Source organism: Rhinoderma darwinii, chromosome 7 (assembly GCF_050947455.1).
Source record: "Rhinoderma darwinii isolate aRhiDar2 chromosome 7, aRhiDar2.hap1, whole genome shotgun sequence".
Lineage (NCBI taxonomy): Eukaryota > Metazoa > Chordata > Amphibia > Anura > Rhinodermatidae > Rhinoderma > Rhinoderma darwinii.
This window is the reverse complement of record NC_134693.1, coordinates 76,667,405-76,685,795: the sequence shown is the minus strand read 5'-3', so window position 1 is coordinate 76,685,795 and position 18,391 is coordinate 76,667,405. Positions and strand designations below refer to the sequence as shown.

Here is an 18,391-nt window from a genome sequence, read left to right as displayed (position 1 = left end):
GGGCGACACCATGCCTTTAAATGAACTTTCCAGTGTGTAGTTCAAGCCCTTTATAAAAAGGATCGCCACCCCCCTTGAGGAGGAAGAATGCGATGCTGAGTAGCAATCAGATAACAAGGGGGCCATCAATCTGCTCTGTGTGCTCGATCTCCAATGAGTCTCCTGTAAAAAGAAAATATTGGGCGAGAGCCGTTTAAGGTGATTAAGCACCTTCTTCCTCTTCAAGGGTGTATTCAAGCCATCCGCATTCCAGGAGAGGAATCGGATATGGGGAGAAGTGTGATATGTGTCAGGAAGGTGTGTATGTTGGGTACTCAGCCCGTGTCACGAAGCGTGATCCAAGTCAGATTACAAAACATCTGGCTTCACCCCGCGGTCCCAGCAAGCCGCGTGCACAGCCTAATCCCAGTGGTGTGTGTAGAGGCGAAAACCATGCCCCCAGTTATCTGCAAGAGAAAGGAGTTTAGCACAAGCGAGAATAGTAAATACAAAATAAACATGTAAACAACATCGATGGCGAACCCGGGTTTGGGTAACAACATATTTGCCATCAAAGAGGTAGAACAACTATAAGTAACAATTTTTTGACTAGAAGAATAATAAGCACATGTCCATATGCCAAGTGTGCGAGCATTCCCCTTTCAAAGACGTGAGTCACCCTGCACCATTTTCCTCCAAGCGAAGTCGTCTTCTGGCCTGTACAGGATCCTCAAAGATGAGTGTGTGGTCACCATCCTGCACCTTCAATTTGGCTGGGAACAGGAGATGCAACCGAGTGTTCCTGTCATACACCGTGTTCCAAATTATTATGCACATTGGATTTAAGTGTCATAAACATTTAATTATTAGTTTTTCAATTAAACTCATGGATGGTATTGTGTCTTAGGGCTCTTTGGATCATTGTAATCAATCTCAGAAACTTGTGATAATGTGCCCAATCAAAGGAAAACTACTTAAGAAGGACGTTCCACATTATTAAGCAGGCCACAGGTTTCAAGCAATATGGGAAAGAAAAAAATGCAATACCTTGGAGAAGGTATGAAAACATTGGATATTTCAAGAAAACTTAGGCGTGATCATCGTACTGTGAAAAGATTTGTGGCTGATTCAGAGCACAGACGGGTTCGTTCAGATAAAGACATAATGATGAAGGTTTCTGCCAGGCAAATTAAAGGGATTAGGAGAGCAGCTGCTAAAATACCATTGCAAAGCAGCAAACAGGTATCTGAAGCCGCTGGAGCCTCTGGAGTCCCGCGAACCTCAAGGTGTAGGATCCTCCAGAGGTTTGCAAGTGTGCATAAAGCTATTATTCGGCCACCCCTAAACAATGCTCACAAGCAGAAACGGTTGCAGTGGGCTCAGAAATACATGAAGACTAATTTTCAAACCGTGTTGTTTACTGATGAGTGCCGTGCAACCCTGGATAGTCCAGATGGATGGAGTAGTGGATGGTTGGTGAATGGCCACCATGTCTCAACAAGGCTCCGACGTCAGCAAGGAGGTGGCAGAGTCATGTTTTGGGCTGTAATCATGGGGAGAGAGCTGGTAGGCCCCTTTAGGGTCCCTGATGGTGTGAAAATGACCTCTGCAAAGTACGTAGAGTTTATGACTGACCACTTTCTTCCGTGGTACAAAAAGAAGAACCGTGCCTTCCGTAGCAAAATTATCTTCATGCATGACAATGCACCATCTCATGCTGCAAAGAATACCTCTGTGTCATTGGCTGCTATGGGCATAAAAGGAGAGAAACTCATGGTGTGGCCCCCATGTTCCCCTGACCTCAACCCTATTGAGAACCTTTGGAGCATCCTCAAGCAAAATATCTATGAGGGTGGGAGGCAGTTCACATCAAAACAGAAGCTCTGGGAGGCTATTCTGACATTCTGCAAAGATATTCAAGCAGAAACTGTCCAAATACTCACAAATTCAATGGATGCAAGAATTGTGAAGGTGATATCAAAGAAGGGGTCCTATGTTAACATGTAACTTGGCCTGCTAAGTTTTTTTTGATTGAAAGAGCTTTTGATTTCTGTAAATATGACCTCCTGATGCTGCAAATTCAACAAATTACCATTTTAGTTCTCTTTACAACCTTTAAAATGTTTTAATCTCTGTTGTGCATAATAATTTGAAACAGTGCATTTTGAGTTTTTTTACTTTAAAAAAAAACAAACTCTTATCATTAGGAGATTTGTTCAATAAAATTGCATTATACTCCAACGGTTGATGGCTCGAAGATTATACTGGAAAATCAGCAAAAAACAACATTTGCATAATAATTTGGAACGCGGTGTATAGTATACGGCAGATTGGGGCAAAGGCTTTGCGTTTCTGAGCGATCACTGCCGAGTAGTCCTGGAAGATTAGGATCTTAGAATCATGGATGAGTAGTTCCCTCTGTTGTCTGTATGCCCCTAGGACTTTCTCCTTTATCGCCCAGTGAAAATCTTTGGCAATCACCGGACGAGGTCTGTTATCCCCCGCATTTCGCCCCCAGCTCTGGGAGGGCCCAGTCTGTGTGCCTTTTCTATCATGAGCGAGTCACCGCCAAGCTCAATGTTCAGAGCAGTAGGGAGGTCTTTAAAAAGATAATCCAGCAGTTGTTCACCAGTCACCTTTTCCGGGATGCCCACAAAACGCATCCATCTCACCGCTGTTCTGCGAACTGTATTGTGGAGACAAACTTGGTGGCGTAATGTCCCCTCCCATCGACAACTCCGGTGAAAACTGCGGCCGTTTTGAAGAAGCTTTGGCAGACGTGGATTTGGCAGCCTGTTTGTCCCCTTTGGTGCTGCTTTATGACACAATCCCAAAACCGTGGGGAGAAGTGAGTGCGCCTAAGGAGCGCTACAGGTGCAAGCAAAGGGCTATGATGGGGAAGCAATTCAGTGATGTGTCACATATTCATTGTGGCATTAGGAACATAGTGCTGCGATCCTAAGCATGTGAAATCATGGTGAACCCCCAGCGAGTTGTAGTAAGAAAAATAAACATACGTGCAGTAGCGCCCCACGTTTTTAGATAGTCACAGGCCAGCCCAGCCTCCATGCGTGCGTCGCTTTAAATCAAGAGTCTAGAATACCTTGGCACGAGTATAGTATAGACCATAAGAAGCAGGCAGAGGTGTAACGCCCTGCAGTACAAGCGGACACAGGGCTGAAATGGATAAAATGGCAGGACCCCGCTTCCACTACATGTGGCCCAAAATGTCCAGGACTCTCATGTGGCGCAGTTCCCTCTGCTCCACCACAGGGAGCTCAAAGGATCTGATCCTGTGTCCTGCAGGCCTGAGGAGAATATACTCCAGGAAGAGGACTGGAGTGTCACGCCGGGAGTGCAGGCCCAGGAAGCCTCCATGACTATGGCCGCGTCTGTGGCCGTCTGGTTGGCAGCAACAAAGCTGTATAGGGGAGCAGGACAGAGGACCTCCACTAGCCAGTAATTATGCATGGCCCAGGGTTAGGGTGAAGGCTTCCTCTTACCTCTGCGTTGCAGGCCCCGGTGTTCTTGTCAGCCCGCGTGTGTCACCCAAGATGGCGGTGGCAGCAGCGGCTAGGTCAGTTTCGGCGTTACACCACTCAAGGCTCCGGGGAGAAGTAATGGCAAGCTGATGTGATGCACCGGACTCTCTGTAGTCCAGAGAGATGCCGATGCCCAGGTGTGAAGCAGGATGGCGGCGACACAACTCGGATTCAGCTGGCCGTGAGGGAGCTCAATCTAAAAGCGGCCATCCACGATGCCCCACCCCCGGAAGTCCAAAGCACCTTTTCTATTTTGCTTACACCTTGGAGTGCTGCCTGATTCTTGGATCGATTGATAGATAGATAGATACAATGAAGGAAATAAGTATTTGATCCCTTGCTGATTTTGTAAGTTTGCCCACTGTCAAAGACATGAACAGTCTAGAATTTTTAGGCTAGGTTAATTTTACCAGTGAGAGATAGATTATATTTAAAAAAAAACAGAAAATCACATAGTCAAAATTATATATATTTATTTGCATTGTGCACAGAGAAATAAGTATTTGATCCCTTTGGCAAACAAGACTTAATACTTGGTGGCAAAACCCTTGTTGGCAAGCACAGCAGTCAGACGTTTTTTGTAGTTGATGATGAGGTTTGCACACATGTTAGATGGAATTTTGGCCCACTCCTCTTTGCAGATCATCTGTAAATCATTAAGATTTCGAGGCGGTCGCTTGGCAACTCAGATCTTCAGCTCCCTCCATAAGTTTTCAATGGGATTAAGGTCTGGAGACTGGCTAGGCCACTCAATGACTTTAATGTGCTTCTTTTTGAGCCACTCCTTTGTTGCCTTGGCTGTATGTTTTGGGTCATTGTCGTGCTGGAAGACCCAGCCACGAGCCATTTTTAATGTCCTGGTGGAGGGAAGGAGGTTGTCACTCAGGATTTGACGGTACATGGCTCCATCCATTCTCCCATTGATGCGGTGAAGTAGTCCTGTGCCCTTAGCAGAGAAACACCCCCAAAACATAATGTTTCCACCTCCATGCTTGACAGTGGGGACATAGGCAGGATTTCTCTTCCTCCAAACACAGCGAGTTGAGTTAATGCCAAAGAGCTCAATTTTAGTCTCATCTGACCACAGCACCTTCTCCCAATCACTCTCAGAATCATCCAGATGTTCATTTGCAAACTTCAGACGGGCCTGTACATGTGCCTTCTTGAGCAGGGGGACCTTGCGGGCACTGCAGGATTTTAATCCATTACGGCGTAATGTGTTACCAATGGTTTTCTTGGTGACTGTGGTCCCAGCTGCCTTGAGATCATTAACAAGTTCCCCCCGTGTAGTTTTCGGCTGAGCTCTCACCTTCCTCAGGATCAAGGATACCCCACGAGGTGAGATTTTGCATGGAGCCCCAGATCGATGTCGATTGACAGTCATTTTGTATGTCTTCCATTTTCTTACTATTGCACCAACAGTTGTCTCCTTCTCACCCAGCGTCTTACTTATGGTTTTGTAGCCCATTCCAGCCTTGTGCAGATCTATGATCTTGTCCCTGACATCCTTAGAAAGCTCTTTGGTCTTGCCCATGTTGTAGAGGTTAGAGTCAGACTGATTAATTGAGTCTGTGGACAGGAGTCTTTTATACAGGTGACCATTTAAGACAGCTGTCTTTAATGCAGGCACCAAGTTGATTTGGAGCGTGTAACTGGTCTGGAGGAGGCTGAACTCTTAATGGTTGGTAGGGGATCAAATACTTATTTCTCTGTGCACAATGCAAATAAATATATATAACTTTGACTATGTGATTTTCTTTTTTTTTTTTTATATTATCTATCTCTCACTGGTAAAAGTAACCTAGCCTAAAAATTCTAGACTGCTCATGTCTTTGACAGTGGGCCAACTTACAAAATCAGCAAGGGATCAAATACTTATTTCCTTCACTGTATATATAAGAGCTGTAGAACATTTGTAATAATTTACTGTGGAAAATGATATCACTTGTGCTCCCACAAATTAGTAGAAACAATTCACTGATTGTGACTAAAGTGTAAAATTTGTAAAAACATCAAGAAAGAGCGGAATGTTTACATTTTCAGGCAATTGAACTAGTGTGTCCACCAAAACGAGGCGGGGACTGGGTTAATTTGATCCTGAGAAATGAGGCCCAGTGGATTTATAGGTTGGCATGTACACAACCAGAGCAGACAAATTACACATGCTTTATTTAAATTCCAATCTATTAAAGTCCAGTCATACATATTATTGAATCTCTCTGTATTGAGACTAGGGTTCCACTTATGTGTTTTTTTGTGGGTTACCCAGTACTATTTTGTAATTTAATGCTTCGCTTATCTACTTCCTATAGTGTTGGATCAGTAGGCATGTTAGATTATTGGTTGCCAGGATGCAGTCTGGAGCTGGACAGCGTTCTTTGTTCCCATGGTAACGAGCTACTCTTCCCCCCCAGATGGAAAGGGCTACAGACTTTATTTGGATGCGCTCTGCTGACTCTCTCGGCGCATGCGCGTTTGGTTAGGCGGTGGTTGTGAGTTCCGGGTATGTGATATGACGCGCCAGACGGGAGTCATAATAATTTTCCATTGCACAACACACTGTCACTCCCTACCACCCGGGCACATATATCTTTGTTGGAAAATTAGAGAAACTGTTAAAAATTTAAATCCCACCCCTGTGTATTTGGTTTGCTGTATCAGTATTGAATATACAACTTTATATTTCAAAATTTAGAATTTACAATGGGATCCAGGCACCAGTGTAATTTCAAGAGAGGAGAAGATGAGGAGTTACTCTGACTGCTGCTCTCAGGTGAGGGTCTGCCAGGACCTGTAGACTTAGATTGTTGGTAGATCCCACTAAAATTAGTGGTCTCCACCAACAAAAATGTTTGTGATACTAACCTGCAGCACTGCTGAAGAGGGGCAAGAATAGACAGGTCATCATATGAGTAACGCCCAAACCTAAGAGAAAAAAGAGACACTTAAGTTCCATTCTCTTGTCAGTACTTTCAATTCTACAGCATTGCCCTTTATTACTATTTCTCACCTTTACCTTTTAAATACAATATCTTGCTACAGTATCTAAGGTAAGGGCTACACTTCAAGTTGCTAGTAGCACAGTATCTAATGCAAGGGCTACACTTCAAGTTGCTTGTAGCATCACTATTGCCACAGTAGCGTGATACCTCGCTTTCAAAAGTGGGTTGTTCAGACAATATTTAAAAATGTGCGTGTGATTCAATGTAAGGGATGCAAGTTTAGATTTATTGGCATGTGTTGCATTGTATGCCAATGAGCGACTTTAGTGACCACACAGCAGTTTCCAAAGAAAGACTATCATAAAAGCATTTTCTAAACATTTGTGTATAACAATTCCCATTGACTATCTATTTCTTTTCCATTACATACACTTACTCTATACCTTAGCGTTTCCCTTTCACAAAACCATGCCTCTGTCTCTTATATATCTCCTACCTCTTTCTTTTCTTATCTTTCTACCTTTTTATTAATTTCCTATTCTCATGTACAATTTAACCTCCAATTTCTTCTTTTTACTTTTATTTTACACATATTCCTTCCCTTCCTTATCCTAATCCCACTCTGTTTCTCGTGAAATGCAGCACTGAAAATAGGACGGGACAGAGTCCTTGAGTTTAAATCTAAATTCTCAAGGGCATAAAAATATACATTTATAGATATAGATAGTGTTCTTCACCCGGTTGTTTGGGAGTGGCATTCAGGCCACCTGCATGTGGCTCTGCAGCCTTTTGCCAGCTCTAGATACTGTAATATATTGCTTGTACCAAGGACGTAATAGAATTAATGAATGTTGGCACCAGGATCAGACCATCTCATGGGTAGTTAACACTAAAAGCCAACAGTTAAAGCAATTTTACATGGTTATATTTTCTGTAAACTTTTCCCTTTTCAATAAAAAGTATGACTCAACGCCATTTATCAAACCTAAAAGTGGCTCACGAGCTAGAAAAGGTTGGGGACCTCTGATGGGTAGCATATTTTCTACTTTGGTAAGTATGATCAAGCAAAGATCGGCATGGTGGCATAATGGTCGACACTGTTACCTCTCAGTCCTGGGTATGAGTTTGACAACATCTAACTGGAGTTTATGTATTTTCCCTGTGTCCTTCATGAATTTCCTCCCACGTTACAAAAACATATTCGCAGGTAAATGAGCCCTAATGTGTGTGTCTGAGAGCCCTAGGTAGTGATGTGAGGTAATCTTTGTACAGTGCTGCAGAATATTATGGTGCTACATAAGGAATGGGAAATAAAATTTAAAAAAATCCAAATAAATATTTCATCTTTTTTTCAACCATCTTTTTGCATACATATGGACACATCGGGAAAATGCATAACTGTGAGCTTATTATCTGAATGCTTCCAATAGAGAATGAATTAGTATTTGCATAAGATGAGTTCAGAGAAGCAATGAAGAATCATTCTGTGTTTACGGATCATGTAAATCCTTTCATACACTTTGGTTTACCATGTATCCTTACACTTCTTAAATATCATAAAGAGAAAAATGGCCACCTGTGCCCACAACTTAAGTATAGTGAAACTGTTTTTGTGGTTTAATCCACTATACAGTGGCTCACGAACTTGGAAGTCAAGTAAGGTAAGTATTTTCCATATTGGCAGCTTCCCACCCGCTCTTCCTGTGGGCACCTAAGTATTGGTCTCCTCCTTCCCTTTTGTGTGGATGTCCTTTTAGATTAGAGCACTTCTCTGCTGCATAGCACCCTTCCTACTTACTAGAGTATGACAACTGTCTACAGCAAGTTGAGTTGGTCCATTTCAGACAGGTCAATTGTCCATTAGCTGCCATGTTAGTAAATTAGCACGAAGCTTATCTTTGCGAAGAAGAAAGTACATTGACCACAATAATTCCTTGTCAGCAGCATCATTATGCTAGGATCGCTACTCTTTTTTTTTTAAATTAGCCTTGTTGAGAAATCCCTCACTAAACTTGATCCCAGTCTCTAGTCGCCATAAAGCTTAGTTTAATGCTTTGGAGTTCCGCAGCACTAGTTGACCCAGTATTGGTGCTTTAAGAAAGCTTATTTTTTGCATCCTTGGGAAATGTGTCCCTACCTACAGTAAGTGAGAATTGTCATCTGCTTCCACCATCAATTTTGTTGGAGGCCCAGATGGTATGGTATGCCTTGGTCTATTTAAACACTGGCAGCTTAGGGTCTAGACTGTTCCTCTTACCCTCTCCCATTGTCCAGATGCAAAAGGAAGGTCCTGTTTCCAAATTTTTCAAATGTCTCGTAGTGATGGCGATCTTGGTTTCCTATTTTAAATAAAGAGGTCATTATACATTTCATCAAATTCTAAAATTGTTCTAAATAAATGTTAGTTTTCTTCCATAGAAATGTTAGCATATGTTTCTATTATTGAATAATATTAAATACTGATAGTGATTTATTAATTTCCTAAAATGTAGCTGTTATGCTGAAACCGTTTTCATGGATTTAATCTAAGGCTGGATTCACAAGACCATGTTACGTCCGTAATGGACGGAACGTATTTCGGCCGCTAATCCCGGACCGAGCACAGTGCAGGGAGCCGGGCTCCTAGCATCATAGTTATGTACGATGCTAGGAGTCCCTGCCTCGCTGCAGGACACCTGTCCCGTACTGTAATCATGTTTTCAGTACGGAACAGTTGTCCTGCAGCGAGGCATGGACTCCTAGCATCGTCCATAACTATGATGATAGGAGCCTGGCTCCCTGCACGGTGTTCGGTCCGGGATTAGCGGCCGAAATACGTTCCGTCCATTACGGACGTAACATGTTCGTGTGAATCCAGCCTAACAGAAATGTAGAGATAAGCCACTGGTCACACCATGTTTTTAGCCTATGTCAGACATATACATCTTTATATCAAATAACATGCACCGTTCAGCCATAACAGTAAAATTAAATAACAAAGTGAATAACATTGTTTATCTCGTTAAAATGGCACCTGTTAAAGGGTGGGATATTTTTTATGAAGCAAGTGAACACGTAGGCCCCATGCACATGGCTGTAATTTTGGTCTGCAATTACAGACTGTAATTGCGGATCAAAGCATGGACCCATTAATTTATATTGCCCATGAACACCTTCCTGTATATTTACAGGAAGGTGTCAAGGCCGTAGAAATGACCCACAAAAAATAGGACATGTTTTTTACGTACTGTGCTCGCTAATGCGGGCGGCTGTCCATGGCCGGCCGTGCCTGTAATCACCAGTCATGATTGTGGGCACGGCCGTGTGCAGGGGGCCTTATTTCCTGAAGTTGATGTGTTGGAAGCATGAAAAATGGGCAAGCCTAAGGGGCGAAGCGACTTTTACAAGGGCAAAAATGTGATGGCTAAATGAATGGGTCTGAGCATCTCCCAGTATGCAGTGGTTAGTACCTACCAAAAGTGGTCCAAGAAAGGACAACCGGCAGAGGCGGACTGAGCCGGGGGACATGGGACCCTCGAGCCGGTCCCCCAGCACACATTGAGGGCCGCACCAAAATTGAGCCTGGGGAGCGGTGAGTACGGCTGTATAAACTCACCGCTCCTAGGGCCTCTTAGTCTCCTCTACTTTGGCCCGACACACGTTCATCAAGGGGGCGTAGTCTGTTTGACAATGAGTGGGGCCAGTTTGGCAAGGGGCGGAGCCAATTTGGCAGCTGTAGCGGTGGGAGTAAGAAGAATGGGTAAGAAGAAAGAAGTGCAAAGAACCAGCACCAAGGACTTCCCTCAGGGGCCAGGGCACAGGAGCAGGTAAGCACTATGCTGCGCAGTGGTATACTGTCCTTCCAACACCCCTGGACAGCAAGCAAGGGGTTGTCCCCAAATCAAAAATGATCACGTATCCACAGGATAGGTGATAATTGTCTCATCTCTGGGGCCCCACCACTGGGGCTCCCATTAATAGAGTGGCGGTTGAGCATGCGCCCGCAACCACATATGACGGAAACAGATGTATCCTGTACTATGCTGTTTTTGTTCATTCCTATAGACTTTGAAAGGAGAGGTAGTGCGCATGGTCAACTCCATTAAATTTCCTCTCCACTGTGGTCAAGCAGTGAGGAGGAACAGGGGGTTCAGGACCCCACTTCTGCGATTGGTGGGGGTCCTGTGGATACGTGATCATTTATGATTCTGGGACAACCCCTTTAAAGGGTTTGTGCTACAATGGATATTTATCACCCATACACCAGATAGTTGATAAATGTCTGATTAACGGGAGCCCCGCGATCACTAAAACGGAGGTCCCGCAACACATTACATTCGACGCCGAATGTATCTTATCTGATTTCTGGATATATATATATATATATATTTTTTTTTATTTTTCTTAATTAAATTAAAGCGTACCTCCACTTTCAGTTAAAACAATTATAGTGCAGGAGTATGCACTGTCATTGTTTTTCGAAATCACTTGTATTATTGATTTTGCTTTGAGCAGGAAAGGAGGTACTGTATAAAGTCTGTGCTGCCAGTAGCTCATAACTATGCAGTAGGAGACAGAGCATCTTGTGCCTCTCCATGGCTTCCGTATGCAGAACGATCACAGGCGCTATAAAATCCTATACTAACTATACTAGACTAACGGCCGTTCTGGATACGGGAGCCATGGACACAAACAAGAAGCTCTGTCTCTTACTGAAGAGTTATGAGCAGCTAGCAGCATTCTATACAGACACAGTGTTTGCTGCTTCTCAGGGCTAAATCAGTAAAACAAGTGATTTAGAAAATCTATTATAGTGCATACTCCTGCACTATAATAGTTTTCACTGAAAGTAGAAGTACGTTTTAAGGGGTCTGGTCTGGGGTCTGAATTTCTTTGTGTTGCTATAGAGGCTGTGACTGCAGAAAAGCGATGACTCAAAATGTCTCAGCAGGAAAATCTGCAGTCGTCATTAGAAGTCATCATGGCGGTCTGAACTTTGCACTGCACATGCGCCAAAATGTACATGCGCAGTGCAAAGGAATAGTAGGCTGCGGCCAGGCATATTTTCAGATTCTGCGGAATCTGAAAATATGCAGGCCGGCTGCTGCCAAGTAAGGTCGGTGCCGGGAGTGGACCAATCCAGTCACCTGACATGAGGTCAGTTGACTCAGGTCAGGTGAGTGGATTGGTCCAGTCCTGTGCCGTCACCGACCCCAGTTAAAAGTGATCCTCCACGGCGCCACTTCGCTTCATGACCACCTCCTCCTCCTGATGGTGAGTCGTCTTAGGCTACCACTCTCTGCTCTGTTTGCGCTAAGTACAAGGCAAGGGGGGGTTGTGCGGCGCTACTTACAAGAGAAGGGGGGCACTATCTAGAAGGGGGGCTGTGTGTGCCTATCTACAAGGGGGGCTGTGTGTGGCTATCTACAAGGGGAAGCTTTGTGGGGTGCTATCTACAAGGGGGGCTGTGTGTGGCTATCTACAAGGGGGGCTGGTGGAATCTACAAGAGGGGCTGGGTGGCTATCTACAAGGGGGAGCTGTGTGGCGCTATCTACAAGGGGGAGCTGTGTGGCGCTATCTACAAGGGGGGCTGTGTGGCTATCTACAAGGGCGAGCGGTAGGCTACCGCTCTCTGCTCTGTTTGCACTAAGCACAAGGGAAGAGGGGGCTGTGCGGCGCTACTTACAAGGGAAGGGGTGTGCTATCTAGAAGGGGGGGGGGCTGTGTGGCTATGTACAAGGGGGGGTGGGTGTGACTCTATACAAGGGCGGCTGTGTGGCTATCCACACGGGGGGGCTGTGTGGCGCTATCTACAAGGGGGAGCGGTAGGCTACCGCTCTCTGCTCTGTTTGCACTAAGCACAAGTAAAGAGGGGGCTGTGTGGCACTATCTACAAGGGGGGGCTGTGTGGCTATCTACAAGGGGGACTGTGTGTGGCTATCTACAAGGGGGGCTGTGTGTGGCTATCTACAAGGGGGGCTGTGTGTGGCTATCTACAAGGGGGAGCTGTGTGTGGCTATCTACAACAGGGGGCAGTGTGTGGCTATCTACAAGGGGGGCTATCGCTATCTACAAGGGGGGCTGGGTGGTGCTATCTACAAGGGGGAGCTGTGTGGTGCTATCTACATGGGGGAGCTGTGTGGTGCTATCTACAAGGGGGAGCTGTGTGGTGCCATCTACAAGGGGGAGCTGTGTGGTGCCATCTACAAGAGGGGGCTGTGTGGCACTATCTACAAGGGGGGCTGTGTGTGGTGTTATCTGCAGGGGGCACGGTTACCGATGGGGCACTTGTATTGTGTTGAGCACTAAGGGATCATTATTACCATCTGGATCACTGGATTACGAGTTTGTTTAGAGGTTGGGGTATGTGTGTGGAGGATGCTGAAAAACCAACATGTCTGTGTGTCAAATTCTGCAGAGACGAGTCGTGGCTGGAATAAGTCGTCAGAGTGGTCTGGGCTGGATGGAGAAAAAAAGGGAAAGTAAACGACTAATCAGAGAAAATCACCTAAGATAGCTACCGAAAGTTACAAGCGGAGCTGCGATTTCTAAGTCACTCCTATCACACTGCACACTGCACAGGCAACGATTTTGTAATGTGTCCATAAAAATTTTGGTCTGTCCGTGAATTTTAGCTCTGTTGTCCAGAAATTTCTGAAGTGGAGTTTGGCAACCCTGACAGGAACGGCCAGGTAAGCCGTTTTCAGGAACTGTGGGGGTCCCAGCGGCCAGATCCCCCGATCAGATATTTATCACCTATCCTGTGTATAGGTGATAAATATAGATTATGGGAAAACTCCTTTAAATAGTACTATTTGTCTTGCGGAGTCGGGTGGGGCATACACATTATTTGACAAGTTCCACTGTTCCAGCTCAGTGTTTGAACTAATATTGTGTTGACTTGGTCTGTTCGCATGGTCTACTACCCTGGTCCCTGTGTGACAGTGCTTTAGGAAGAGTAGGGTTTCACACTTAAGTTAATTATAAACCTATTTTATATTACACTTAACATTATTAACTATTTAGGCATAAAAGCATTGTTATAAGTTATAGTAATGTTTCTCTGCATAAATAGTGAGTTTTTAAAACACATATCTCTACGTATTATCTATTTGAATTACCACAAATTACGTACTCCTCTTTGGCTAAAAATACCTCTCAAAAATGTTAAGAGGAATACCCTGCTGGAAAATATTTAGTGCAACCTCTCGGTTGCGTACTGTTATCCCTGACTGAAAAAGCAACGCCAGGCCCTGAACATGTGATTAGGTGTTTCTATGTTCCACTTTTATTTTCCTGCTTGAGTTGATTGTGTTGTTTACATATTGAATGGAATGGCGGGGGGCAGGGCCAAAAAAAGTTATATTCGATGCAGCACGTGTTGCTCTCACCCATGATAGATTTCAATTCTTGATCTGCCCCTGTACTAACCACTGTATACCGGGAACACCCCACATGATTTGCCTTTTGGAGATGCTCTGACCCAGTAGTCTAGACGTCACAATTAGTCCCTTGTCAAAGTGACACATTTTTAATTTTGCCTAGGGGTTCTCTAGACTGCATATAATATATATACTAATGGGGAATGGGGGTCTGTAGACTGCGTATAATATATATTAATGCGGGAGGAGGGTCTCTAGTTTTACTATATATATTATATGCAAAGGAAGGTGTCTCTAGCCTGCATATAATATATAGCAAGGGGAGGGGGGTGTCTAGTCTGCATATAATATATAGTAAGCGGGGGAGGGGGGTTGTAGTGTGCACATAATATATAGTAAGAGGGAAAGGGGGTCTCTAGCCTGATTGTAATATATAGTAATGAGGGGATCTCTAGCCTGCATGTAATATATAGTAGGGGGATTTGTTGCCACGGGATCAGAAATCAATAGTTCTTAGTTCCTGTTCCTTCTGATGCTGACAGTTCAATCATGTATCTGGGATTGCACATGTGTGTGTGTGATCCCAACATAAGAGCAGGGCCGCACCTGCCATGAGGCGAGTTGAGCCTGCCGCCTCAGGCGGCGCCACTGTGCTACAAACAGGGGGCGGCATCTTGTGCATACAGGCAGGGCCGGTGGGGACGCGTGGGGATGCCATGGGAGCGTATTTTACCTAGCAGACGTGCGGCACGACAGGTGCACGTCTACTAATATACTCCTCTCTGACGCACGCGCTGCCAGAGAGGAGCATAGAGAAGCTGGAGGTTTACGCGAGGAGCAGTCGAACGCTCTCCCCTGAGGAAAAGAAAAGAGCAGCTGGTAAGTAATGAGGTGAGGGCAAGAAGCCGAGTCGTATTTAAAGACTTGAGTGGCAGAGCGCCACTTACTGCACTCAGCCTCCTGCCCCCACTAATTTAAAAGTGATGCTGGGTGTGTGTATGTGCAGGGCCGCACATCAGAGCAGTACTAGGGGCACTGCCGTCAACCCCCAGCCCCCACTCGCAGGCCCAACCCTCGCCCACCCCCAAACATGCTGTTACTTCTACAGCATTAATTGTAATAATATCTATCTATCTATCTATAAAAAAAAAGAAATCTATCTATCTATTATATATATATATATATATATATATATATATATATATATATATATATACACACACACACACACACACACACACACACACTATCTATCTTATATTTATATATATAAATAAAATTCGACAGCACACTGTGAACACTAATGCCATCTAAGCCACTAAATATAAATAAATATGCATTGCTGCTAAATCTACTTACAATAGCGAGGTTCTTACCGTACACTGATCAAATTTTTGATATTGCACTCCTCCCATTCTGCCCTGGGTGATTTTAATTAGTTTAATGCTTGTTCCTACCATCCCCAGATATATGTAGGCTTAGTCCCAGTTCTGGGTGTATGTGCAGAGTAGGTCCCCACCTATGGAGGACGCCTTGTCGCGGCAGGTGGGCAAACACTTTATCAAAATGTGCACTAAGAACCTCCCTATTATCAGTAGATGTAATGCATATTTATTTATATTTAGCAGTTTAGGTGACATTGGTGTTTTCAGTGTGCTGTCGTAATTTTTTTTGTGTGATAGATAGATAGATATATAGATAGATATGAGATAGAAAGATAGATAAATAGATATGAGATCAGTAGCGTAACTATGGGGGTCGCAGCAGTCGCAATTGTGACCGGGCCCCGAAGCCAGGGCAGCCTGCGGCCCCCCGCACCACATCAATGAAAAGTTACTATTGTAACTGGGGCCTATGTAATAAACTACACGGGAGCGCAGCGGAGGTCCTGACGTCACAGCGCTGTGAGCAATGCATGACGTCACAACGCTATGCACTGCACACAACCTCCCGACCCTGGATGGAGTCAGGACCTCTGCTGCGGCCGAAGAGGAGGGTAAGTTTAATACCTCTGTATGCTGGAGCTGTTAGGTCGGGGTCCTGCCAGTCAGTTGTTTTGAAGGGAGTGCATCCGCTCATACGAGCGCTACTTAACCTTCATTACGGTCACTTTCTCACACTGTGAATCGCCGACACGGACGTGTCAGCGATTCACAGTGTGAGCAAGTAAGAGAAATGAAGTGGAAGCAGCGCTTGTACGAGCGCTGCACCACCTTCAAAACAGCTGATTGGTGGGGGTACCAGGAGTTGGACCCCGACACATCAGCTATTGATATCCTATCCTGACAGGGTTCCACTGTTCTTGACTCAACCAATAGCGCAGTCGACTGCGCTATTGATTCTGTCAAGAACAACGGAACCCTGTGACAACGGTGACAAATGGAAACCTTTAGCAAGGTTTCCATCACCATTGAGATCAATGGTGAGGGAAACAGAAGCTGAGGTCTCAGTTTGCCTTTCTGTTGAGGGGTTACCCAACGGAGACCTCCAATGGAACCCCTCAACAAAACGGCAGAAGTGATGTGAATAGGCCCTTACTAATGTTTTTTTGTGTGTTTGTGTTTTTTTACAGATTTGGTGGTTGGGCTATGTTGGATTAGAGGACTACTTCGATGACTGCTTTTTTTTATCAATAAATTTGTTAACGAGGGTTGTGTAGGGTTTTTTATTTCAATAAACCTATTTTTTCTATGTCTGTATTTTTTTTAAACTTTATTACTACCGCCTTAGTAATGGCCACTGACTGATTGACAGCGTCCATTACTAAGGCGGGGCTTAGTGTTAGCCGCTGAAAAAGCTAACACTAACCCCCATTATTACCTCGGTCCCCAACGCCAATAGGAGTACCGGGAAGAGTCGAATACGATTCAGTACCCGACCATCTGTAGCGATGGTCAGGCACTGGGGCGGCCGCAGGCTGCTATTATTAGACCGGGAAAAGCCGAACACAGTTGCCTTTCCCACCCTGGTAATTATAGGCTGTTGGTGCTATGTTGTATCTGGCTGGTTATGAAAAATGGGGGGGACCCCACATCATTTTTTTAAAAAAGAATAAAAAATAATAATTGGAAAGAATGATGTGGGGTTCCCCCATTTTTTTAACCAGCCAAATACAACATAGCAGCAGTCAGCCTAGTATTACCAAGGTGCGAAAGGCCACTGTTTTTGGGCTTTCCCAAGCTAATAATACCAGCCTGCGGCCGTGCCAGTGTCCCTCAATCACTACAGATGGTCGGGTACTGGATCATACCCGGCTCTTCCTGGTACCCTTGGTGGCGGTGTGTACCGGAGTATTAATGGGGGTTAGTGTCAGCCTCTTCATGTCTAACTTAAAGCCCCGCCTTAGTAATGGACACTGTCAATCAGCCAGCGGCCATTACTAAGGTGGTTGTAATAAAGTTTAGAAAAATACAAAGACATAGAAAAAATATTTTATTGAAAGAAAAATCCCCCACACAACCCTCGTTATCCATTTCATTGAGAATAAAAAAAAATTGCTGTTATCGAAGTAGTCCTCGAATCCAAAGTAGTCCAACAACTGAACTTGTAAAAAAACACAAAAATAATTAGTAACACATAAAAAAGCAAAACAATTCTTATACTTACCTTTCCTGGGTTCAGTGCTGGAGCCGCAATGTCAGCAAGCTGGGCCCTATATCTAATCCTATCATAAGTGATACTGTCTGCTGAGCCACTGTATCTAATCCTATCCATAGCTATTGGGTCGTAGTGCTATAGATATTCTGTCTCCTATATACACATATACATACACGGACATACATTTTTTTGGGGGGTATATGTATTGGGGCTATTTCCCCTGATGTTTCAAGACTTTAGTGATGCCCCTGGCTACTAGTGCTGCATCGTTGGGTCACTTAGGAGACCCAGCGATGCAGCTGAAAGCTGCGGGCCGTCGGCCATGAGAAGTTTGGGGATGCCCAAGAAGAACCTTTGCATCAGGGCCCATGATGTTTTAGCTATGCCCCTGTAAGAGAGAGATAGATAGATAGATAGATAGATAGATAGATAGATAGATAGATAGATAGAAAGCCCAGAAGCACTGGCAGCATGTGGGTGAAAGCTCTGAGGAACAGACCAAAGTTCCAAATACACAGAAATTGCAAAAATGAACAGCATCTCCAAGGATTCAGGTGAAAAAAATGGGTACTTTATTGCTCGTGCAACACTTCTTCTCTGTCCACTAGAGCTTGAGAAAGGCTCCAGTGGACTGAGATGAAACGTTGCACGGACAATAAAGTACCCACTTTTTTTCACTTTGATATTTGGAGTTGCTGCTCATTTTTTGACAGATAGATAGATAGATAGATAGATAGATGTGAGGTTAGTGACTGCCTCCATTTTTTGATCTTGCACTCCTCCCATTCGGATAGATAGACACTTTTTGATAAGTAGATTTAGCATCTAATGCATATTTATTTCTATTTAGCGGTTTAGGTGACATTGGTGTACGCAGTGTGCTTTTGCCATTTTTGTGTGTGCTGTATATTTGCAGTCACAGGCGTTCTTGCACCTGCATACACGTTTTGTTGGAATATGCTGTTCAAA

The 18,391-nt window shown here is 44.4% G+C and overlaps 1 protein-coding gene across 1 annotated transcript in view; it reads right to left on the bottom strand.

The window, feature by feature from the left end:
• The window catches only part of LOC142657243 (extracellular serine/threonine protein kinase FAM20C-like), a 128,356-nt gene that overhangs the window by 20,764 nt on the left and 89,201 nt on the right, over positions 1 to 18,391 (bottom strand). The window contains exons 8-9 of the mRNA XM_075832291.1: positions 8,721 to 8,802; positions 6,387 to 6,446 (exon numbers count right to left, since the gene is read on the bottom strand). Of these exons, the coding sequence (XP_075688406.1) occupies positions 6,387 to 6,446; positions 8,721 to 8,802 (142 nt within the window). The remainder of the gene's footprint in view (positions 1 to 6,386; positions 6,447 to 8,720; positions 8,803 to 18,391) is intronic.